The sequence below is a fragment of the Varanus komodoensis genome, unplaced genomic scaffold (genome assembly GCF_004798865.1).
Source record: "Varanus komodoensis strain SLA01 unplaced genomic scaffold, ASM479886v1 scaffold1, whole genome shotgun sequence".
In the NCBI taxonomy this organism is placed as follows: Eukaryota; Metazoa; Chordata; class Lepidosauria; order Squamata; family Varanidae; genus Varanus; species Varanus komodoensis.
The window spans coordinates 105,813,024-105,839,562 of record NW_025335268.1 but is presented as its reverse complement, the minus strand read 5'-3'; the positions used below and the strand labels follow the sequence as shown (position 1 = coordinate 105,839,562).

Sequence of the window (26,539 nt, the reverse complement as noted above, 5' to 3'; positions counted from 1 at the left end):
GGGAGCCCCCAGTGATCTAGTATTGTGAGAGAGAGAGAGAACAACTCTCATGCACTTTCTCTACCCATGCATAATTTTGTACACCTGCCATGCCTTTCCTTAACTCATCCCTTTTCTAAGCTAATCTATTCAAAATGTTGCGACCTTTCCTTATAAGGGGGTTTCTCCAGCACCTTGATTATTTTAGTTGCCCTTTCTGTCCTCTTTCTGATTCTAAACTATCCTTTTTTAGGTGTGATGACCAGAAGAGCTTTGCAAGTGTGGACATGTCATATATGTGTATAAGTGCAGTATGTTATTGGCTGTTCTGTTTTCAATACCTTTCCTAATTATGCTTAACATGGAGTTTGCCTTTCTCAATAGCCACATATTGGGTCAACATTTCAATTGAGCTGCTCACTGCAACCCCAAGTTCTCCTTGCCAGTCACTGCCAGATTAAATTTTATTTGAAATTAGGGTATTTTTGCCCCAGTGTGCATTGAACCACACTTGCCATTTTAAAGTCCATTCTCCCAGTATGGAAGATCCTTTTGGAGCTTCTCACAATCCCTTTTTGTTTAAATTACACTAAATAATTTGCTGCCATCAACATGCATGGCACTTCACAGTTCACTTCTAATTGCAGATTATTTGGATAAACATTGGATAAACACAACTCTTATTCCATGACTGCTAAGTTTGCTGAGGAGTTTTTGGTAAGAGACTTTTGAAAGTCCAACTGAATAGTGTCTCTGCCACCTACTCTGCCCACATGTTTGTTTGTACTCTCAAATATAACTAAGTAGGACTTACCCTTGTAAAAGCTGTTCTGATTCTTTCTCAGCAGGACTTTTATATTCTTAGCATTGTTCTTTTTAATAGTGTGAGGGTGTCTGTCTTGCTGAATTTACCATATTCTTGCAAAGAAGGATAAAATTTATTGGAATACTAGTAACTGTATGGTTCACTGCTTTAAAACATCTGAGGTGAAAGGCTCCAATTATGTAGGTAATAGCGTGTAAGTTCTAGTTATGTGGCAACCCAAGCATTATTGGATAACATGGCAATGTTCATTTCATTGTGTACTTGGCAGTGATACGTGTCAACCAATCCCTTTACACACCACTAATTCCCATCTGCAATCAGGACCCATCATTTAAGAAAATAAGATTTAGCACTGCTGGGGAAATGATTGAAAACACTAGTTTCTGGAATGTGGTAAGTTGGCTGAGTTCACATAAGGGAGCACCAAGAAACAAACATTTCCACTCATTGCAAGGCTTCTTCTGTGAAGTACTAAATCTCTGTTGGACCAGTGGGGGTTCCTACTCAGAACTGATGGGCTCCGTTCCTTGTGCAAGAGCATTGGCAGAGGTGTAGGAGCCCTACCAGGTTCTGCTCTGGATATCTACAGAACTGCTTTATACTAATCCCGTATTGCCTACGCAGACTAGCACAGTCCCTCCAAGATCTCAGGAAGAGAGAGAAATATCTTTCACATCTTCTGTTCCATGTCCCTTTTTTGCTTGGAGAATCCATGGATTGCACCTGGGACCATCTTCATCCAAAGTATGCATTCATGCTATCTTGCACTAGTACAAACAACTGAATCTCAATACCAAAGGATTTTTAAAGCAGAGACTGTATCATGATAATCTAATCCCATCTACAGTGTATGTGTTAGGCTAGCAATTCTAAATCAATTTCTTTGGAAAATGGCAACGTAAGTCCTTCTTCATGCAGACTGGGTTGAACCCCCTCCACCCGCAATGTGTCATGGTCCTGAGCCACATGAGGACCATGCATGTTTATACAAGAGTAAGTAAATCATGCATCAGATGACACTATGTATGATTGGGGGGGGGATGTAGTTTGGTCCTTAAATATCAAGCTCTGGATGATAGCAAGGCTGCACATCTGGGACACCACAAGATTCATGGCTCTTTAGTAGTCTGATTGGATTCTTTTTCAACTTGAGGAAATAGCTCATTATATGTTGGGAAGCATATAAAACACAATTTCAACATCTTCTTATAAGTGGCTGGGCAAGGTGACTTCTGCGTTCTATTGATTCTGAACCTCAGACAGTCTTCATCTTGAGAAAATTTCTCTAGACAAAGTTTAGGAAATACAGTCAGGAATAATTCCCTGTGTTTTTAACCACTGAGGACTTCCTACTTGTGTGTGTGTGAGAGTGGGTGGGTGTATATATCATTGAGCACTAGAGGCATGCCTTTAAAAAAAAAGATAGCTGAGACCCCTTTTGATTTCTTGACATTTTTATTTTGTGGTTCCTGAGCTACAGTAAAGCAGAATATGGTCTGTATAATATTTGCATCATATGTTGTCCACTCTGTTGATTACAATTTGATTACAATCCCTACTGCTGTCATTAATAGCACTATTGTGACTCGTCCCCCCCCCCTGGTGTGTGTGTGTGTGTGTGTGTGTGTAAAAGTCAGTAAGCAAATAATGTGCCTTAAATGCGATGACAAATAATTTGAATAAGCCAGTAGGAAATTCCTGCCTTTGTGAAAATTAAATACCAAGTTCTCTGAATCAGTGCCCCAAAGATACTCTGTTGCTCTTTGCATTGTAGTGAGAACAGTCATAAAAATAATTGTGGGAGGTTCACACATCCCTAGGATGAATCTAATTCTCCATTTCTGAAGGTTGGCATGCAGACAAGCATGCCATCAATTTAATCTCTGATGTAAATTCCACTCAGTCTGCTACTTCCACAAATCAACAGCAAGAGAGATTTGGCTTTTTGTTTATTACATTGCTCATCTGTAGGCAGTGTTACGCAAAGAATGTCAGCTTATTCCTCCATTACACTGTGCTGAGTTTTCTAAAGGTTATTTATATCAGTCTACATTAGAACCTACTACAAGAGTATTTCTTTTGGCAGTTTATATATCATAACAGCTCAGTAAAAATCTAGGCATTGCAACTAAAAATAGCAGATGATGTTCTTCACTTCAGCAAAAGAATGAGACTCATGCTTACACAAATGAGAATGTTAAATGTCTTCATATTCATTTTGCATTCAGTTTTACATGTTACTATATTTCTGTGCCAACTAAAAAGGCAAAATCATTTTTTCAGGTTTTGAAATGGAAGGTCACTATATGAGAAGAATCTGCTTTGCAAAGTTAATATTTGATTCTTTCAAATATTACTATGGAACAAATGACATAAAGAAAGTTTCATGGTTCATGTTCAGTATAGATTTTGTAAATTCACTGGCTCTGACCATTAAGAGATGATCCTCTGCCCCTAAGTTATCTGTGTTGGCAATATGTGATCAATTCCAGGCTGTAAACCCTTCTGATACATGAAGATCTATAAAAGAGATGAAATTGCACCTCTTCAGAGTAACATCAGCCAGCCAGTGGCCAACATGTTTTCTTTTCTCCTGATTCAAGAGCTGTCTAGGATTAAACCTATATCCCATTCATCATCCTACTGTTTTTAATCAGTCATAATGAAATGTCAGCTTCCACTTTCAAATACAGACTGTGGGGAACGCTACAGTTGTGACAGCAACAGTTCAGTGCTTGCCAGGCGTAATCACTGTATTGCCAAGTTTCCGTCAAATGTCTGAAGATGGTACCTCTTTTTTTTTTTTTGCCAAAGTTGGTCCTCTGAAAATGGGAACATCTCAATTGGAAATGGGAATATCATTTTTAATATAAATTAGCATAGACTAGAAAACCATGAAAATTTGTTTATCCTGTTGAATATATCTTTCTTACCTTGGAGGTTTTTCCAGGGAGGGGGACTGCTTGGGCTTGTTCTTGATTTTGTCTCATGCAGTTAAAGCATGTCCATGTTTATCCTGAAAAAGTCAAATAGAACATTTGTGTTTACTGCAGCTGAATTTGGGTTTTATCTTGAGAGTAAATCCCAACCCACATTTACCAACACATGTGTGGACGTGTGAAAAGAGTACCAGCAGCCTGTGCTGGAGACAGTGTAGCCAGGGCAGCAAAAGGTGGACACTCTGATATTGAAGCATCTGTATTCACCAGAAAGCACAGCTGTCTCATAGCTGTATTTATCCCAGAATGGGCATAGAGGAATTTGCACAGGAAAGCTCTAGGTGCTTCTCTGGGTTGTAAAATAGTCCTGCACAAGTGGGAAAAGCAGCGTAGACACAGTTACCAGAATGTTTAGCATTCAAATTTTAGCAGATGCTGCAATTGCTGAAGTTGCTCTGAGAACAGGAAGGAGCTGGACCTAAACAAGAACCCCAAACTATTCCATGACTAAGTCCTCTGAGCAGAAACAGCTTGCATTACTATTCATCTTAGAACTTATAGAAGTCAAATGGCCAAGCATATGATAGTAGAATGTAAGAGAAGTTTGTAGAGCCAGCTAAAGCCAAGGCTTAATTTGAGCAGGGATTACCAGAGCATAGTTCTAGATCCTGCTTCTAAAAACTGAAGCTCAGCCTATCAACTTCTCTAAAATATTAATAAGTTCTCTACAATAATAATATGTTCCATAAAATAACAATGTATGCTTTTGATCTTGTACAAAGTGTATTTTCCTCTCTTCTGAGCTTCAGCTGTTGGACAGTATACACATTAGATGAATATAAATTAATTTCATTCACATGAAAAAATGGTTGGTTCAGAGATTATCATTTCTAGGCAGACTTTGGCCATTTACATTTGAAGGAACATTCCCTGATGGGCGTGGGGTGGGGACTGAATCCATATTTTGAACACAGAAGGTCCCAAATTCGGTTCCTACAACTTCCAGTTTAAAAAGGTCTGGTAGCTGGGGATGGAAAAGAGCTCTATAGCAAATTCTGTAGACTGGACTAAAATTCCCATCATTCACAGCCAAATCAGTAAGACTTGTAGTTTAGCGAATCTAGAAGTCACTGGCAGGAAAGGCTGGCGTAAACCATGCAGAGCTAAACAGATGACCAGGCTGAACTGGTGTAAGGCCACTTTTTCCAGGCAGTACCTAGCTCTCATTCTGCAAAGTCTCCCCTCTGGAACTAATCCAGCCTTTGCTGGGGCCCTGTGCAGCTGGCAGGGGATTGAACACCCTCTGCCCAAACCCCACCCCCTCAAAGAGTTGTCCACAGAGAGTGAGTGGCACAGAGGGAATCCCTTTCTCATCTCCATTCTCTGTTAAATGAGAGATTCCCTTGTACTGCTTCTCATGCTGTCTCCACTCCTGAAAGGCCTAGATACATCCCTTTCTCTGTGACTAATGCTGCACTAGCAAAAATTAGATTTCCAAACTATGTTCAAGAAGGCAATCCAGCTTAAGTTATATTTGCACAGGTGCTGTTGTGCAAATATGCTTGCCAAGCCAAATGCACAACAATTTGTGCAGTGCAAAGATTTGGAGGTGTAATACTATGTTCTGATCTTTTATCAGTGTTTAAGGGAACAACATTTTCCTTGTAACCTAAAATAAAAACATTCAGACCCCTAACAGTATTTTATGTATGTCTGTTTACTGACTGACTGACGTCTGACCGCATTTTGTTGCTTCTTGGCTGCTCTACAGCAACACTTCCAGAGTTCATATTAGAAGGTTAAAAATAAGACCAATAAAATTAGATACTTCTCAAACCAGTGTTTTCATCTATGAAGGCAGAATCACATTAAATGTTTAAAGTCAATGCAAGGAAGCAGAGCTACACAAACCATATTTAATATCAGATTATTTCCTGTGGATTGCTTTCCAGATGTGATTTCACACTGGCTCCTAGAAAATATGATCTGAGATATTCTTCCCCCAAAGGAGAAAGATAAAATCCTGGTTTTATTTTTGCTTTTGTCACAGCAACAGCAAATCACCACTCTTATGCTTTATTAAATTATCCCAGGTTCATTATTTGCACTACATTTTTCAAAGTTGTTTTGTTTCACATAAAGGTCAATCCTGTACAAATATTATTTCACTGCTGACTGTAAATAATTGTTATTTAGATGTACCTCTGAGAGTGACAATTTCCCTTTGGAGTCATTGCAGACATAGTAGACCTATACCTGATCTTGTCATGCTTAGGATTTTAATGTTCATCAGTCACTGGATTTCATCTCTGGCAGCTCCTTTTGCCAGACATATAACCATATGATGAACCCAATGTAGTGAAGAAAAAATGTTCTGTAGCTGTTTAAACTCTACATAGCACTTTTTTTCCCAGAGTACGGCATCAAAAGACTAGCGGGGAAATTGGATGGGGATGGGGAAGTGGTATTACTTAGGGATTCCTACCTTGCATTTCAACTCAAGGTGGCTTGCAAAACTGTGTAAACAAGATAAGCCATCCCGAGACATCAGTGGCGGACGGGTTAGAAAAGCTTTAAATGAAATGGAAATATAATATTAAGATGTAAAAAGATAATTTTAATGATCAAAGTAGATTAGGCAGTAGCTACAACAACTGATCAAAAGCAGGTAAAAGAATCAGAAAGTCTGTTAAAGGCTCAGGTGAAGAGGATGGGCATAACCCGATACCTGAAAGACCGCAGTGTTGGTACAATGCATAGTTTAAGGAGAGTTCCATAACTGGTAACTACTTTCCTAATATCTGAAGCTTGGGAACTTGGAAAATGTTCTTGGAAGATGACTGCAACAATGCTATATGCAACAATGATCCCCCCACCCCCCAATCCTCAGCTTGAAGTACCCAGACTTCCACTTAAGGTGAAGAACCATATTCAAAATAAAAAGGCTAAGATAGCTGCTCTGTGACAGGAAAATATTGTATTTATTCTCAAGTCAAAATAATGAGACTCTGGTTTGCCAAATACGTTCCTACTATTTCTTTTTATCTGAGTAAGCAGGAGTAGCCACAGCATAAGACTGGAGCATTAGACAAGATTAATCAGTTCTACAGAACAATAAACAAACCCCTGTTTGCTTTTTCTTTAGGGATTTTTAGATGGATATTTTATGCTCAAGAATCTATGAACTTTTTTAGAATGTAGAATTCAGAACCTGTATGGTTATTCTGATTTTATCTTAGCCAGACAAGCTTTTCTCTCCTCCTGCTCAATGTCCTGTAAAAAAAATTACACTGAAATGCAAATATGTGATGGACTGGGGACAGGGACCACAGCATCTTTTAGATGTTTTGGACCACCAGTCCCATTATCCTTGGCAAATGATTGTGCTAGCTGAGGTTGATGGGAGTTTAAGTCAAAATTATAGAGGGCACTGTGTTGCCTGCATCTGTTGAGACAAAATTATCCATATAATTTCCCTAATATTTTTGCACACCATGCTGTTTAGCAAACAACTCAGTCTACCGCTTCTCTATATGAAGCTTATTTAAACTGAATATATTGCTTGATAAACCTGACTTTGGTGACTTTATGGGGACAGGGCAAATAATGACCCAAAATGTAGGGTAATTAAGCAAAATGTAGGGTAATTAATCATTCAACTAGCCAACTTCTGCTCTATGTCATTATTTTTTCTATCAAAACTAGAGATTTCCCAGAAGTTCCTAAGTCGGGCCTGGAAAAGAACTTTGATCAGGACTGATGTTAACTGCTTGAGCTATCCTAGGATACAAGTCCATGACATCAGTTTGCATGTAGACACATACCTGTGAGTTTATGCATACAGTAGGAGTGGCCAGCTTAGCAGGATATTTTTGCTATCCCCAAGTGGGGAGATGGCCACAATCGCAGTTCCGTTCATGCAGGGAAGACGTGCGTGATCATGGGCACACTGCTGCAGGAAAGACGAGCACAGCACAGCTGTGGGGGAGATGGCCGAGACTGTACCCGTCTTTCCTGCACGAGTGCACCTGTGATCACGCACGGCTTCCCTGCACGAAAGCAACTGCGATTGTGGCCATCTCCCCACTCAGGGGTGGGGGGAGACAGCTGTGATCATGGTCACCACCCAATGTGGAGTTTGTGACCCAAGTCAAAATTTTAATGAAATTTTTGTTCATGACCCAATTTGTTCATGAACCAAGGCGTTCGTGAGCCGAGGTTCCACTATATAAGTTAAGTTGTTCTGGCTCATTAAAAAAAATCCTCCATGCACTTAATGCCCAATATTATACCTTCACCCATGCTCTGTAAATAAAGGATCCGTTGGAGTATGGTTAAATGCTGTGCATAGAAATGTCCTGGGGGAAGACTGTTAGAAACTGCATTGTTGTTGTCATTGTTGAATGTTTTTGGATCAGTGCCTCATCAATGGGTGCTTGAGCTGATGTACAAATGAGAACCATAAAAAGAAGAATATACATATGTTAAGACTGAAGAATGTTTTATTAAAATAGCAAAACAGTTTCTGGTTTAGTAGTATCAAAGTAGCATGCCCTATGAAAAGCTTGCTGGAACAATGTTGTCTTTATTGGTCATCCAAAGGACAATAAAGAGGAGGCCTAAATTCCCCGAGAAAAGAGTGCCAGAACTGGGATGCTGCTACACAATTGTCCTGTCTCAGATAAATACCTATTTTACTTCTCTAGGAGATGGGATGCATAATGGGCTCCAGATGTTGAACACACAATTTTGGCAGCCTCCTGTGAGAGGAAGTAGCTCAGGTCATTCAGTATAGTCTTCCCTAGCCTGGTGCCCTCTAGGTGTGTTGGACAACAGTTCACAGCATGGCTCAACACATCTGGAGGGCACCAGGTTGAGGAAGGCTGGCTTGGGTCTATACAGGTAAGAACCAGCATGGATTAGTGTTTGAAAACAAAGAAGCCAGTGTAATTGTTGTGGTTGGTGCCCCATGGTCTTTAAAACATGTGCCTTATAATCACCTGGCTGCCATGTTTTCCGAAAATGCAATCTCTGGTCACTTCAAAGACTGTCCTGCGTAGAGCATGTCAGAGTAATCTAAATATGAAGTGCTTAAAGGGGCTACATCCCCATTGCCACTGAAGCTCAGCAAGGGACTCTAGGCAGCTGCTTCCTCTTGACTGTTTGTTTGTTTATAGTATTAAACTTATACTCTGCTGAATTGGCCCAGGGACCCTCTAAGTGGTTTATACTGTTTAGGAGCAGTGCTTTTTCAAACCTTCATTCTTGTCTCCCTTTGATAGTTTTAAGTTTGCTTTTTCTCCAAATGTTGGTGCCTTGTCTCCTTCTCATTCTCTGTAGCCCACACACATGTGTGTTTCCGCCATCATTTTTACATCTAGCAGGCCTGATCCCAACTGACTTTGGAGAGGCTATTATAGCTACTCCATCCATGAGCTCCTTACACAGACATATCGATAGATTCACTTAGACTGTATTTTTTCATAGGTTCTACTTGTTCATAAGTATATTTATAACTGCACAAATTGTGTTAGAAGTGAGTTCAAAACCTCTTTGGTTGCTGCTTAAATAACCTGTAGGTCATGCCAGGACTGAATCAATAGATATAAAAAAGTAAGGAAAAATGTGTAAAAACTTTGCACAATTTGCAGTCAGAAGTCCTTGTTCTTTTCAAGTGTGTAGCAGGCACTTCACAAATAGCATCCCCTGGTTTTGTCACAGTTCAATTATGTGACCAGTAAAAAAGCTAACACAGTAATTGTTTCATATCATTTCTAAACATCAATTATTCTGAATAAAGAAAGCTTTAAAGCTCTCATCTATTTTGCTTAAAGCATCATTGTGTTTCAATATATACTCGTGCTTGCACGGAAATGTACTAGAAATGAACACAAAGCCTCTTAATTTTCCTAAGAACCACAGTCATCTAAGAATCACAAAGAAAGGGACCTACATTTCTTACTCCTGTTGTTTATTTTTCCTGCTGAAAACATAGACATATCTATTTTAAATATATCCTTACAGTCCTGTAAATTTCCAAATAGTAATTAACAGTAGCAGGCAGATGCGTTCTTCCCATTCTTTCTTGAAAAGACTGACATCTGTTTGGAGAAGATATTTCTAGGATTTCCGAACTTGGTTATTAACCCAGCCTCTTCTTCTTTGATCCTCAGCTCTGCCATCAAGTGGATAAATTTCTTCCCTGACTGCCTCCATTCAGCAGTCCTTTAACCTCTGGAATTTACTTTCTGATCCAACCAACTCTCTGTACTGGGTTGTGGTGATAAGGCAATTAAGTACAGGATGAAAAACAAGGATCTCAGACAAAGTTAAATTTAAATGATCAAAACATACAACAGGTAACATTTTTAGAAGGCAGCAATTCAGGAGAAGAATTTTAGGAAGGGGAAACTTATTTCAAAATAACTTTAACATGGGGGCAACAGGATATGCAAATAGCATAGGAAAATGTATTCTCCTAAATGTAATCTGGACAGTTTTACTAATCAAGCCAATACTTACACACAGGTCAACAAGTTTTCTTGTTTGTTTATTTGCTTTTAGTTCATCCAATAGCATTCACTGTCATGAATTTTGCAGACTTCCCAGCTTAGCTTCTTTCATCCCTGGGCCCAGCTTGAACTTTCTCTGTCTTGGCTTTTTACTTCTGATTTCAGCTTTTCCCCCTCTTCCATCAGTGCTTCAACTCTAACTCTGTTTGCTGGCTTTACATTATGTACATGGTTATGGCCCTTCAGATGGGCAGTAGAATTCTCTTTTAAGTTTCTAATTCCCATTATTTTAAAGTTTCTTCTCACAAGCACCACCTGCTTCCCTATGAACTTGTGACCTTCCAGTGAGGAACAGCCTTTAATTGAAAGCATCTATTTTACAGTCAAAGGGAGAACAAAAAATAGCAGAACATCTTTCCACTAATATAATTTGATTCCCTTTCACAGAAACATGATATTCTTTCCAAACTCCCCACTCCTGTTACATTTCATGGGATCTGTAGTGTTTACACAGGGAAGCTATTTGATTACTCTCTCTGGGGGGGTCATGGTTTGATTACTTTGCATAAATCTATATGGTTTTGCCAATAGGAGGGGTGGGCGACACATGACTTGTGGGCCACATGTGCTTTTTTTCATGCCCCCACTCCCCCACAGCCATCCTGCCACTGCATTGACAGCTGAAATTTGGCAGCACAGCAGTGGTAGTGAGGAAAAATACTCTTCATTTAAAAGACTACAGTGGCAGTTTGCCACTAGCAGCAAAGACAAAATAACAGATTTTTCCCTTCCAAACTTTTGCCTTTAAAACAGAGATGGTTTTCCCTTCATGCTACTTTGGTACCAACAAATTTCAGTGGTACAGCAGAAGCAGAGGTATTCTGGGGGAGGGGAGGCAATGTGTCTGAAATTTGCCTACCCCTGCCTCAAAGTAATTTCTGATCAAAGTCTGGGACAAGGCAAAAGAATGCTAATGAGTCCTAATGGTCATTGTTCCATGGCCAGTGGATGTATCTGAATGGAACAGTGATTAAGACACCTCTTCTGAAAGTGTCAAATCGGAGAACCTGGAAGGAGATAAAGTCCACCTCTCCTCCTGGCTAAGGCATCCATGACACCAACCTGGATGTGGAAGGAAAGAGCCTGGAAATAAACTAAATGGAGTGGAGGAAAGAGCAAGCTTTGGATACACAGCAGTCTGGAAGTCAAAGAGAAAGGTATAATGGGCTGCTGATGCCTACTCTGCAAACAGGGCCAGGTAATTTGAAACTCCAGAATCTGGGGAATTAATCTGCATGGAGACAGTAGCTGACTGCAGTGGGACCACAACAAGAAACTGCAAAATTGCATAGCTGAATTATACAAATATTTTCCCATCTCTGGATCAATGCTAGCTGACTTCTTCTTTTTGCTATTCTGTATTATACAATCCCAAGGTAAACAATAAATTATAGCAATTAATCAGATAAAAGTTTTTCTGCCTATCTGGGTTGCTCTGTCCTGATATGAACTATGCTTTTTAGAGATTTCTGGCTGAATAGATTGCTGCTCCTGGAAGAATATAAAATTGTATATGCATTAAGATAAGCCTTTGAACTTTTGTAAGCTTGCCCATCCATCTCTTCTTCCAATCCACTCAATAGAACACATTAGTTCTCTTTACAGGGATAGATCAAATGATAATAGCAAACAAAATTAATTAGTCTCCAGGGGCTTTTCCTTAAAAAGAAGTAGTTGCAACCCTACCAATTTCTGTTTTTGGTTCCCGCCCACCCCATAAAACATATGCATAGGAAGACTGCATAAAATGATAACTGAGAGAGAAAGAAATGTTCAGGTTGTAAGAAATCTTTACTTTTCCCACCATGATTTTCCCAGGTTAAGGGTAAACCTTTGCACAGGGTTCTCCTGCACAAGTCCCATGGAAAGAATAGGAGTTACAAAACACTACAGCCATATGCAATGAGTTGTGTCCCCAAATATCAAATACTTTCTTAGATGTCTGCATGTAAGTTAATGATACTCTTGTCATTTCATGTGTACAAAATTTGAAGCTAATTTTTTCTCACACTGGTATATGTGGACCATAAGGCCTTTCACCTGAGTAGCAAATCTAAGTAATTTTAGAAATAGGCCAACATGGAAACTGGAGTGGCCATTTACATACCACAAAACAGAGGACTAAAGAAGACAGATTTGCATAAAATATGCATAGGCTAAATTATACATCTGGACACAAATTTGGAAAGCATTCCTATAATTTAAATGGGAATACAGGATCTCAGTGTAATAGGATTGTGGCCAGGTGAGCCCCTGTGCCTGCGGAGTCTGGGGTCCTGGTGTAATACCTGCTCTCATTGAGTTTTCTTCTGCATCGCTAAACTGGACTTAGACATGGCGACATTCACCAAATGGTTAACAATAAGGTGTCATGTTCATGATGCCCCTATCTATAGGATGTGTTTATATGAGAGAAATCAAGCTTCATCATAATGGAGTTTTGCTTTTAATTTAAGGGAAAGAGTATTGCTGAATGATCAGGTACAAGCTTTATGTGACTCAGGTGCCAGGTTTAATTCCAGGCATCTGAGAGAGGTTAATTCCAGGTATCATAGTTGGGAATATCCACCCCCAGGAAAGCTGCCTCTGCTCAAACGCCCCCTCTGCCATGTGCTTGTGCACTCTCTGGCCACAGCCCTTGCAGTTAGTGCAAAGGGGACCTACAAGGGCACAGATGTAGACTTGTAGGCCACCTCCATGCAAGGAAGAACACAGTGCTCCCTGAGTAAGAAAGCAAGGATGAGATGTGTTATGTTTGTGCACTGCATGAAAGAGTTCTTTCCTCAGTACTCTAAACACACACACATTAGGGTTGCTTTTATTTGTTTTATTTGATATTATGTAAAGTAGCCTTTGTGTCTTCAACTAGGGACAAAGGGAGGTCCCTCTACTGAGTAGAACTGGTGGTCCCTCTGGCCCAGTATTACCTGCACTTTCTGGCAGCAGTTCTCCCGAGACTCAGGCAGGATTATGAAGATGCCCTTGATGGATCCTGGAAGCATCTTCAGGCAAAATATGGACTCTACTATTGTGCACTGTCCAGCTGTAGAAGTTAAATCAAAACAACTGTCATGTATCATTAACTGAGATAGCTTCAAACAAAAGTTTGGCTTCCAGAGTCTAACTTTTGTATACAGTCTGTCTCTGAAATGCACATGGAGCATGTGTGTGTGTGTGTGTGTGTGTGTGTGTGAGAGAGAGAGAGAGAGAGAGAGAGAGAGACTATTTCCTTGTAGTCCTTAGTATAGGACTCTTCTTCAGTTTATTTATATAATAAATTGTTATGAACCACCCAGAAAGCTTCAGCTATTGAGTGGTAAAGAAATAGCATCAGTATTAATAGTGTTATTATATTGTCAGCTGTTTTTGCATTAATAGCTTTATCCTGAGAATGTAAACTGTCATAAGATGAGACGTAGGTACAGCTATATAAACTCTGCACAAACAAGAAAACTAAGTTCTGTGCTGAGGTGAACTGCATTCTCTGCCAAGAAAATTGCATTTGTTATCCTGTGTATATTATACAAACTGAACATATGTGCCTATCATTGCTTACTTTGTATAATTATGTTTGTACTAGCCATGGGAAAGGGAAGGAGCTATGAAAATTTAAGGGACTCCATCTCTCTCATCATTGGAAATGTTACAGTGCAAACACATTGATATCTATTGAAAAGTTACTCTCACTGATTTCACTGTGGGTTTCTTTTAGGTAAGTGGGTATAAGGATCAGAATTTAATTTAGGTCCTGTCTTTACTTGAGATTTCAACACATTTTTAGGTCTATCTTCCCACCCTTGAATGGGTGAAACAATGAAAGAGTTCAAGCAGATATATATGGAAGGATGCATTACTTTAGATGCTCTGGTCCCAAGCTGTTTAGGGTTTTAAAGTCTAGACTTCTACCTGTATATTAGAATTTCCCTCCTCTCCTTTCTTCTCCAGCTTCCAAGCTCCCCCTCAAAATCCATTTTGAAGGAGCTTCTAGTTCTCTGGGAACAAGTTTTGAGGGAATTCAGGAAACTGCATGGGAAAGGGAGAATCAATTCTTCTTAAAGTGTATCTCTGGAGGTCCACCTCTGGGTGCCACCTCCAAAGCAAGCCAGGTGACTAGCTGCAGGAGAGAGGGTCTTCTCAGTTAGGATACCCTACTTATGGAGTGATCTCCCTAAAGAAGTTTGCCTGGTACCTACATTGCTATCCAAAGTTTCTTATAACTCAGGCATATTAGAAACCTAATTCTAAGTTACATTCATCCATTTGAGTTCATTTTGTTGTTCTTTCAAATATTCACATTGTATTTTCAATCTTTATGTATTTCTATGGCATTTTAGTTTTTTAACTATTTTTAATATTCCCAAAGAATATTGTTGTTGGGAAGATTAAAAATACAAATAATCAATCAGTTACAATTTTAAGTCATTGGATTTTGCTCCAGAGTCAGAATCTCAATCCCAATTCTGTGCATATCCCTGTTCTATCTCTTTCGCCAGCTGAGATGTACCACAATCCCCCAAAAGCGGGACCTTATCATTGGTGGCACTGGCTTCAGGCAATGCCTCAGGGATGCCACTGACACTCTGTACTGTTACACGCATTACAAGAACCTGGACTCTTTTTTAAAAAATGCCTTAATAACTTGCTAGATTGTTATTTAAATGTTGCTGCTTTCTTCCTGCGACAGTTAGGTTTGTTTTCCCTTGGCATTTATTGATTAATTCGTTATTGCTGTGTATCTTCTTATTATGAAGCCCAGATTATTTCTGTTATGCATTGCTGCTGTTTTTGTTTTAATGATTTTTCTGTTAGCCAATTTGAGGCTATTCAAAATGGATAATATACAGACAGATATACACTCATTCACACACACTAATGAAGCAAATAATATTGGTAAAGCACTACCTTCAGTATCCCAAAGGATTCAGTGGGAGTTGCTTTAAAGTGCATTTGATCACATTTTCAGGATTGGGGTGTCAGACTTGGTATTCGGTGTGGTTGGATGCTACCTGTGCATAAGCATGGACTTTTCTTTATTTTGATTCACATATATGGGGTATGTTCCTGCACAGAATAGTCATTTAGTCATAGTCATCATAGTCATAGGGCCCCTAGGGTATGGAATGGGCTTCCACAGGAAGTGGTTGAAGTCCCATCAGTGAGGGTGTTCAAGGATAGTCTGACATGCACATGGTAGGCATGTCATGAGTGGAGCTGGCTGGAGCTGGGGACCAGACTAGATGGCCTGGGAGACCCCTTCTGACATGCTCTGTTTCTATGTTTCTGTGTTTCTCTCTAGAGCTAAGCAGAGTTTTAGGTGAGTGACCTCCATGCCATGCATGTGCCAGTTGGACTCCCACTTTCCTTTCAGTTTCTTTTCTTTTTCCACAGCAAATGGAAGCATTTGAATTGCAAGCCATATTATTGCAAAATCCTCAAATTTATCAAAAGAAAAAAAGAAAAAGAAAAGCTACTGCTTCATCCTGTGATACTGAAAAAAGTTCCCCTTCCTTTTCTATTTGCTTTTTTCCTTGCTATTTTTTCTAAGTCTCTTCTCCCTTACTTCTTTGCTCTTTGGGAGCAAATGGTCTGCAAAGCCTTCTTTAAAACTGCAGCTGTTGTGGATGGAAGAGCCAGTTAACCAAAGCACCCTCCAACTGCATTCCATGCCTTGGAGAGGCTCATAGGGTGAACTGCCAGGCGAAGCAGAGTGGCTTGCTTCAAGTTCTTGCTTTCAACACAGGCTGGCAAGGCAACGGTTGCAGTTGTATTGCTCTGGCCTCTACCTACTGCCTCAGCTTGTCATTGCAAGAATCCAGCTCCAACTCACTCTTCTCTTAATGCAGTGTATACTATGAAAAGCACTTTGGTGTCACTGCTCCCAGTATCGGGAGTACCAGCCCCTGCCATACCCACAGCTTTGGCTAATCTTTTGGACTGAGAAACCAAAACTGACCCTGCAGTACCAAAAGTCAAGCCAGTGTCACCGTAACTCTTCACCAAGTGGGTAGTTTCAGCCATATTTCTTGCCTATCAACTGACATGTTTCCCAGCCCTGTACAAGTCCAAGGTCTGTTGACTAGAGCCATAACATCTTATGCCACTTTCCTCAGAAGTTTTTCTCTTGCACAAAAGCCTATCTTTATCGATCACAGTTATCATCAGCATGAGTATTAATATTTTGATACTTTCTAATAGTCAAAGTTCTCTATTGTTTAAAATGGCAGAAAAATACAATAAAATAGCTTATCAAATACAAAAAACAAAGCATCATAAAGATACTATGCAAAATTTAAAAGCCAAATTTAAAAGCACAATCAAATCACAAGTCCTTTTAAGCATTTGACATAATGCCCCAAAACAATATAAAACTAATTAAATGCCCTGACATAGAAACAGTCTTAACCTGGCACCAATACATATGTTTGGAGCTTGTTTTATAACTAGGGGGCCACAGCTGAAAAAGCTTATCTCCTTATTGCCACAAACTAAGCCTCCCTTGGAGCTGACAATCTGCAATAGGACCCAGATCTAGATTGTAGCATCCATGTAGTTTGAAGCTGGGAGTGGAATTCCATAGGGAATTCTAAGTCCAAAACTTTCCAACTTAGAGGTTACAAACAGATTTTTTTTTATTCATGTTACATTTCTATACTGCCCATAGCTGAAGCTCTCTGGGCGGTTCACATCATTCTAAGTCACCCATCCAGATTCCAACCAGGCCTGATGCTGCTTAGCTTCTAAGATTAGACAGGATCACACACTTCAGGCCATGTGGGGAGATTCATATGGGCATCCAATGCAAGCAGGCCAGAATTGGTGTTACATGTTCAGACCTTCTGGCCCATGTTCGTAATCCAGCTGCAATATCAAATCTCAATTTTGCCATGACATCTCTCTCCTCCATTAAGTTTTTTCCTTTTCCACCTCCCATATGTATGAGTCACAGAGAGCACTAAGAATGAGTCACTTTGCTCATCTGTATCAGGTCCTTTGAGTGGTCTTCTCTAGGGTAGACTTAGAACGGAGAGGCAAGTGGAAGCCTCACCCCACACGTTGGTGGTGCTGCCACTTAAAGCTCAATTTAGCTCTGGAAAGTTCTGCATGATGGTCCATCCAGGGACACATCGCATATTTCTGAGTCACAGTTGACCCCTTGAGGAGCCACCTTTCCCGGCAGGCAAACTATCCTTACACATTGTCACAGTGCCACTTGTGGCATGCCAGCTCTTTTCTTATTTACTTAAGAAGTTATAGGTGATTCAGCTGTGGGGAGGCTTCAGCTGCAGCAAGCTTTTAATGTGACATCTTATGAGTGATTCCTATAGTACAAACAAGAATGCTGTTCCACACCTTTCTTACATGATCAGCTAGCCCACTTGCTTAGATGGCCTTCTTATTGATTTCAACTGATTAAAAGAAGAAGAAGAAGAAAACCTCACCAAGCTGATAAATTCACCCATTGCCCATTTTAGCAGGAGCAGCTTAGATTTAAAAATGCGTGTTTTCCACAGAAGGGTCTTTGGTCAGCTGGTGAAGGAGGAGTGGTTCCTAGTTATACCTGTACACTTTCTGGTAATGCAGCATTGAGATAAATGATATGTTGTTGTCTACATTAAAAAGCACACTTAACAGTTTTAATGCATATAGTATATGTATCTATAGGAGAATTAAATACTGACAAAAGGGAGAGAAGAGTGCAAAAGGTAAGAGTGCCTGGAGGTATGATTTTTTAAAAAGATATATATTTCTTCTTCTTCTTACCACATTACAGATCTCGCCTTGCAGATTTTATCGCAAACTGCCAGCCAGAGACACAGTCTATTAGTAGCTGTCTGAAAGAAAACTATGCTGACTGCCTCCTTGCTTATTCGGGGCTTATTGGTAAGATATTTTTTCTGGGTTGTTGATTTTTTCTTTTGTGGGTGGGAAATGAGGCTTTGTTTGGTGTGCAGTTTGAAAAAAAGAAGCAACAGAGTAGAAGGAAAAGCAAAACAAACCCAGGCTTCTTGAAGATTTTATTGAAAATCAAAATAAAAGACTCAAGGGCCAAACTTCAGTGTGTAGTTCAGCTCTAAGAGTTATTTTCTGTTTTCTTTTGAGTTAAATTTAATTGGGTTCCCAAAGCTGTAATTCTAAGCATAAAGATGGCATGTAGAAACAAAAGCAGACTGACAAAAGGACAGAAAGCCTGCTAAGTAGGGGAAAACATTTTGAATGAAAGAAGCCACTCATTACACACTCTTAAGGCTGAATTCTTTTACAAGTGTACCTTGGAATAAACTTCACTGAAAACAATGAGGCCTGAAACAGACTTTTCCTTAGATCTGTCCAGCAGTTCTGTGCTTTTATTTATTACTCTAGAATAGGTTTGTCCACATTTGTACATGCTTCCAAAACTGGATCAGTTGCCTGTTGAATTTAGGAGCATCATTACCTATAGTTAAATTTGTTCTCCTGTAGCTGATTTTCATCATACAATGGAACCCTGCCATCCTCTGCCTTATTTCAGCTCCACCTCACATTTTATGGTTGCCTTTGGATACCTGTAAAGAGGACCTCCCCAAAACTGAAAGTTCTACCCACGGGACTTGTCCTCATTTTCCTGTGAGCTCCCATCCCTCCAATCCACCTTCCTGGTGGTGACTGGTGGGTGTGGAAACATAATGAAGTCATGATAGTGCGGGAAGCATAGGTGGCCTGGCTAGTTAAGCCATAAGAACTCACTTTTGTCAACATTGCAGCTGTTAACATGCTCTGGCCTTCCATATGTTCACTTTAGCCCATTCAGGCATTGAAGGCCATGCATACTAACTGCACCCTTTAGCTTTCCAGGACTGAGCTGGAGGGTTTTAAGGGAACCATAACCATGTTCAGCTGAATGCAGTCACGTCCTTCCCTATGATCAGGAATCCTCTGAAGGCTAGTAAACAAGGGTGCAGATGGGTGGTACAGATGGCCCTAAGGCTGGTCCACACTGAACTTTTAATTCCTGCTCCATAGATATTTCCAATATTTAGGTAGACAAATTAATCATAAATGCATGCAAGTAGTGTTTATGCTTACCCAGATTGCCCTCTAGTTTGTTGGACAAAGTTGCACTTCGGTATGAGAATTGCTTCTTGTTACCTGGGAAAGGATACAGTTTCCTTGAGGAATGAAACCAAGAGTAATCCATTCAATGTATAATTTGTTTCCAAGCAGTCTTTGTAAATGATCCCCTGTTGTACTTATTAAACCATTTTTGAGATTCCCATCATTACTAGCAAAGGGAAAACCATGGATTTGAAGCTGCTTCTTAACATTTGGTTTTATCATTGCCACTCCAGTTTGAAGGCTGTCAAATATGGTAGACCACATCAGAGCAAGTCCCTGGCCTGAACTGGCATTCTGGTCAGAGGAGGTAATCTTAAGGAAGTGACTGTTTGGCATATAGCAGTCAGATGCCGGAGTAAGTGTGATTGTGTAAGAGTGAAACCTGAGAAATAAGTAGCATGAAGGCTAGGTATTCAATTTGCTTCAAGTTGCAACTCTGCACTTGTCATTAAACATTCCTGATTGTTTCTGGTAAAGTGTGAAAACTGTTCAGACTCCCGTGGCAGTTCAACAAATCTTTCCCAATACAATGCTGCTCAAGAGAAATAAGAACAAATGTTCAGAAAGTAGATATAGTAAGATTTATTCATAGAGCAGCTTTATTATTGTTTTTCAAAGATTCAGTGCACATGGCATCCAGAAACTGTGATGATTGAAGAACATATGTATGTGGCTAGGTACAAGTTAATAAGAGCATTTTTATAGCCTTCTGATACAAGTGGTTTTGTGATGCTCAGAGGCTTGTATATTTGTTCACCAACCAATTCTGATCAAACGAATGCCTCCACACCACTGTTCGCCCCTCCCACCCTCTATTGAGCCAAAATAGCAACACTTTTCCGTATAGTCCCAGTCACACAGAAATGGTAAATAGGCACCATCCCTGGAAAAATATGAAAGCTTTACAGTTATAGACACAAATGCAAAAGGATGACTTAACTAGCTCCAGATAAAAGAAGTTGACTCTTGGACAAAGAACTGAGTATCTTAGACTTCAGATCCGATCAAGTGATGTATGGATGCTAGCTGCTGGCAAGAAATAACTTTGGTACTAATGGATAACTCAGAATAACAGCTGCTGGCAAGTAGTTCCCAGACACAGTGACTTTTTCTGAGGATTTTATTGGAACCATTATGCAATTTAACCTTAAGGACAACCCAGTTCCTGCAGAGAGGTACTTTTATGTTTCCATGGGCAAAGTTACTGCAGAAATGCTAGAAGGAAGACAGCAAAAACACTCTCTGGCATTGAGATCAAGGGAATGGGTCCCTCAGGAAGCAAAATCAAGTGGAGATCTGGCTTTGGAGGGAAAATACACATTCTTCTTCCTTGCTAGCAGCCCCAAGACACAGACAAGAGGTTGGAAACTGACTAGTGTAACAAGAGTTCATGCCTTGCTTACTGCATTTACTCTGAAAATTTCTCAGTCTTCCAAAATCAAGCTTTCATTTTTCAGAATACCATCAGAGTAGTGTAAAGCTAACATAAATTTATCACTATAAAGGCACATATACTTTCTGTGTCTGCAGGGCTACCTGTCAGGATTCTGCTTTTGCCTCCCCAGAAATGGATTTTCATATTGTAAAAAAATAGATTTTATTACTTGTCATACTTTGTCCTTTTGACATCTACCCTTACATTTACAATAACCAATACTAATTCAAACACAAACACACACATACCCCATGCATGCACACATGTTTTTATTTATTTTGGGCTGTATTCTCAAGGTGGCATATTAGATGAAAGCAAAATAAATACAATACAAATCTATAGGATCATATGAAATAGAAATATATATAAAACAGAGATTACCAATAAAAACTATATGAAATATAAAACAACAGCAGCTAAAATTGTTCCGGAATGATCCCTAAAATCATCCCAAACCTGACCAAATACAAACTGTTTAGGATTCTTACTCCCTCAAAGAAAAATACAGAGAGTGATCATATATATGCCCCTAGGAAGAGTTCCAAAATGGCAGGCCCACTATAGAAAAGGCCAAACTCCTGATCATTGTCAGGCTGTCCAAAGAGCAAAGCCCAGTCACAAATGGATAACAGCCAGGGTTCAAATATGTTGAGCATGTGGAAATGTTTTCCAGTTGTCTCCATGTGGGAGCTATATTGAACTCATAACGTATATAGTCAGTCTGAAGACTGGGTCATGACAACTTCTCATTTACCTCTTACTATCTACACAAATTGCTTTTCACCACGTCCTGAGTGATTGATTTCCTTGGGATCCTGAGCACATAGTAACTTTAGACATTTATCAAGTGGGAAAGCAACAGGAGAATACCTTGTGCCATAGAAATGATGGGCAAGAATCTCTTCAGGAAAAGTTTTCCATATCAAAGCAGTCATGGATATTCCTTAAAGCACAGGGAACAAACGCTGTATTCAAATTGTACCTATTAGCAAGAGCCAGATGGCTTAATCATAGCTTGCACTGATTACTAATAAAAAATAGTGGTTTGTTTCCAGATTATGCGTTTCAGTCATTTCTCATTTGCAGTAATGCAACCAGACAATGCAACCATGTGATAGAAAAGGAAAGTGGAAACTGCATCTCAGGGTTGCAGTGCGAAGTGTTGGCATTCATTTTTTCTAGTGAGGCTTCCAGGAGACTTTTTCCCAACCTATCCCCTCTGGTATCCCATTCCGGTTCGCTTCAACTGGCACGCATCAGTCTGTGAGCACTGATCATGTTTAGTTTTCAACAGGCTGTTTTGGGTTGGGGTGTCTTTAGCCCCCCCCCCCCACCAATATGCACTTCTAGACCTCCCCTGAGTATGTTAATAATTTCCTCTTCTTTTTGTTCTGGCTTTACAGTCACCCTAAGCTGCATTTAGTAATTACAGCTCTAAAATCTTATATCCATCCATTTGTGTGAGAAGGTTGGAGAAGAGGAATCCAATATGTCATCCAGAAGACTGAAGACTAAAGCAAAGGCTGCCAGGGGAAAATCAACTAGGCTGCTTGGTTTTGCTTCTGCATCCCTTGACCCAGTTTTATATTCCAGAATTGTGTTCTGGATTTTGCTGTCTTTCAGTTTATCATACATATATTGAGAGCACTGAAAAAGCAATTGCTCCATCTAGTCTTTGCTGTCCTTTGTGATCCTAGCCATAGCTTAGTAGTATTTCCATGTTTGCCTTTTAGTATTTCAAACCCTGGTTGATTTATTCCCTGTTCTGTTTGGTATTTCCAGAAATGCTTTTTCAAACCTCTGTGCTGAGTTCACTTTCCCATTGCTATGCCTTACAGCCTTACAAACCTCTTCCTCCTCTGCAACAGCCCCTCTATCTCCCCCCATCCCACCCGCCCCCCAAACCAAAAGCATGTAACAGGTATAACGTACAATCTACTATCCCTGTTAAGCAACTCTTCCAGATGACCATCTAGAAGGCAATGGCAAAATTTCCACTCATTTTAGTGGATCTATATCACACCTACAATTACCTGAAAAAAACTTAAGGTGTCATTATATCTAATGTAGAATGAGAAATGCTTTTTTCAACTTTGCACAGTGCCCTACATAGGGCAGAATTTTTCTTTTCTGTTGTGAGCTCATACATCTTTCTCAAATCAGAGTGGCAGAGGATGATTTTCTGTAACTGCAGGTATTTTATCTGTGTATTGCCTTGCATGAATCAATACTGGTGGAGAAGGAAACAGGAATCCTGTGTTACTTGCACCCTGTACGCTTTGCTTTCTGCCTCCAGTCTATCCTATAATAGACTGCCACACGTTTAGTCAAATTCTGACTGATTGTTCTATGTGTGGGCGGACACTTGATTACATATCAGAGTTTGTGCTGCGAATGGGTCATCGGAATAATCCATCACATGCCCAGCCATCAGTTTGATACACCAGGGCCAATCTCCCCGATGTGGGCTGAGCAAGCTCTCTGACAAATTACATTTCATGCCTGCAGTGCTTGCTCCATGTACATATCCAGCTTGGCCTGTACTATGAAGTCTAGCATGAAAATCAATATAGCCAACCACATTAAGGGCTCAAATAATCTAGCACTAGCTCCCCCTACTTGCTCTGCAGAGCCCATGGAATACTAGTACGAACAGACTTCATTTAGTAGATACTCACTCTCCACTTGGTTTAATATTTTGCTTTTAGAAGGCTTTCCAATTGCCGCTCTTGTATCTTTTCATAGACCTAATATTATCCTTTCATGTCACCTTCAAATTCTTGATTTTTTCATAATGAAAATTCATTATTATTCCTACTCCATTATTTAAATATTGCACTGATATCCCCAAATGTTTAGCCAGTTTATTTGCATTTATTTGAATTTAGCAGCTTCCACAGACAGTTGGCTTTTATTTTATAGCTGATTGCACCATGCATGTGGCACATGGGTCAACTCAATAGTCCATCATAACATATCCTTCAATTTATTCCTGCTATTTATCTTTCATCAAGCTTGGATTAATAATTCTTGTAATATTTGCCCATTGGAATACATTCCCCCACCTTCATTCCACTAATCCAAAACTCTGTTACTGAAGATTTGGCATGCTTCTGCAAACATTAAGAAGGTATCATAACTAGATTTGTTACCCAAAATTTGAAAGTAGATTCTATTTTTCCATCTACTTCAATAGACTTTGATAGAAAAATGAAAATATTTGCATATTATGCTGATTGTATATAACCGATTTTTTGCTCTGTAGCAACCATGAAGAGTTATGTTGCCTTGCTTCCCATATCATATGTGAAGTGGTCATGGTTAATCTGTTCAATTTTTGTCAGGTTCCAGTGATAGAAAGGATGTGTATTGCTAACAGGGATGTGCATAGCAATAGGGCAGCATCGTCTCTTAATCCACAACATAGTCTTTTTTTCCCCTTTAACCCTGAAGCTGTCTAGTACTCAAAACAACTCTTTACTATGATGCTCCCCCCAACACCTCTGCTCCAGACTAACGAAAGGACTTGGCTCCACACAGTTCAGAGTAGTCCTTTGTTTGATACAGCAAAGCCTTCAAGAAAACAGAACTCAATACACTGTACTGACACTACCTGGCGTAGGTATGGCTGCTGGCAGCCCCAGGTTCAGCCCAGGCCATGGTGCAACCCTATAGCTCCCAAAGGAAGAGTCCGTCCTCTCCATTTCTCCAATGGGACTCTGTCCATCGGCAGGGGAGAAGAGGCAGGCATTTAGCTTTGATGCTTAGCCTGCTAACTCTCCTGGCTTCAGGCACTATCAGTTGTGAAATAATCATTATTTAGGGAATTTGGCCAGTAGCCAATAAAATGTTATTGCCTGCTTCAATCATATGGACACATTTAGATGAATTAAAACTAATTAATGTTTTAAGAACAATTCAATCCTGAAGTGGAATTCTTAATATGAACAAATTTTGGTTGTTTACGTTTCACAATCTTGGGGACATATAAAACAACACTAGATGGATACACACATACACACACAGGAAAGGGAGACAGGTATACACAGAGAAAGCAAAACTCTCTTCTTGTTAGTCACACTTTTGAGAAAGTTTGAACCTCTTTTGTTTAAAGTACTCCCACATGACCAAAACAAGCTCTTGACCAGTGATTTAAAAGGTAAAAGTAGAATTTGTTCTGGCTTTCTTTCTCTTCTTTCTGCTCTCTCTCTCTCTCCCTCTAGCAGAATAAGTAGTCTAATTAGCAATCACTGCCTTGCTTTAAATGTTTAAATTTATGGAATTCTTAGAGTAAATCATATTTCCTTTATTGGACCAGCCATAGGCAGATTTCAGCCATGTAAAAATACTCATTATCCTCCAAATTCGCTTGGCGCTGTCTGTGGCATTATCATTCCTACTTCAGATTATGAAAACATTTTGGTTCTTCCTCAGGCTCATGGACTAAATGAAAGTTATAACACTTATTGCTTCAGAATAAGTGATGCTCTTTTTGATTTACAGTGCTTTAGTTAAAACATTACTAACATTTGGGTAATAGAAGGAGAATGGCCTGCCTGTAGATTCAGGCAGCCATCGCTGCATTAGTGACCAGGTTTGTCCTTATACTCTTCCTCATAAATGATGAAGTCATAATTACTCCCCTCCCTCCCAAAAAAGCTCTGACCTCAGCATGACACAAAATCTACTGATGTTTACATTATAATTCAGCTCCGGTTCCCTCACATGCAAGATGTAATTCACTCATAATTGGGTTTCCTAGATAATAGTAGAATATTGAAAAAAAACCATACAGAATGGTGTTTTTGCTTTTGTTAATAGGCACAGTTATGACACCAAATTATTTAAACTATAACAGTCTCAGCGTTGCTCCATGGTGTGATTGCAGCAACAGCGGCAATGACCTAGAAGAATGTCTGAAATTTCTGAATTTCTTCCAGGATAATATATGCCTTAGTGAGTATGATATTTATTTTATCTGAACTATTTTCAAGCATTGTTGTTAAAATAATACTTGATGCTGCAACTGCAGATGTGGGGTTCGTTCACACAATCAAGCTTCAAAGCCTGTTTTTCGGGATAGTTATTATGAGGAGGTAAGTTCTTTCTCAGTGAACAGTGCTGGGATATTTCTTCGGCAGCATAGCTTCATTAGCCTGCTTCAGCAAGCGATTCATGGATTGCTATCTCTCTCTGCTGATTCCCTGAACTCTACCTGTGAGAGTGAACTATTCTGACACTTTCTACACCAAACTAACAAAATGACTTGAATCTCTTACAGTCAGTTTCCATCAGTGGTAACATGTGCAAGGGTAATTCCCATGGGTTACTTCCCACACTCAGTGTTCCTAGCATAACTCTCTTGATTGGCATTTGCATACTGCAACTGCAAATTGCAATTTTTTTAGTTATTTGGGCAGCTACCTGTTTGCTATCATAATATCCTATGTAGGGTTGAGAAAGTCCCAGATTTTTATTAGGGGGCGCTATTCATTTTAGCTCACTGAAGACATTGATTTGCTTATTGAGAGGTTTAAACAAATCACAAAAGGATAGCCAAACTGCTCCAGATGAAATCATCCAAGGGTAGCCCAGTTGTCAAATATTAAGGAGGAGTTTGCCACAGAACTTCTAAGTGCCGCAAAGTGCATGGTGAAACAGTTACCTGGCTCTCAGTAAAACTAAGTCTTTTTTC

General features: G+C 39.7%; 1 protein-coding gene across 1 annotated transcript in view; it reads left to right on the top strand.

The window, feature by feature from the left end:
• The window catches only part of GFRA1 (GDNF family receptor alpha 1), a 207,643-nt gene that overhangs the window by 139,465 nt on the left and 41,639 nt on the right, over positions 1-26,539 (top strand). The window contains exons 5-6 of the mRNA XM_044439615.1: positions 18,088-18,197; positions 25,666-25,800. Coding sequence (XP_044295550.1) covers positions 18,088-18,197; positions 25,666-25,800 — 245 coding nt within the window. The remainder of the gene's footprint in view (positions 1-18,087; positions 18,198-25,665; positions 25,801-26,539) is intronic.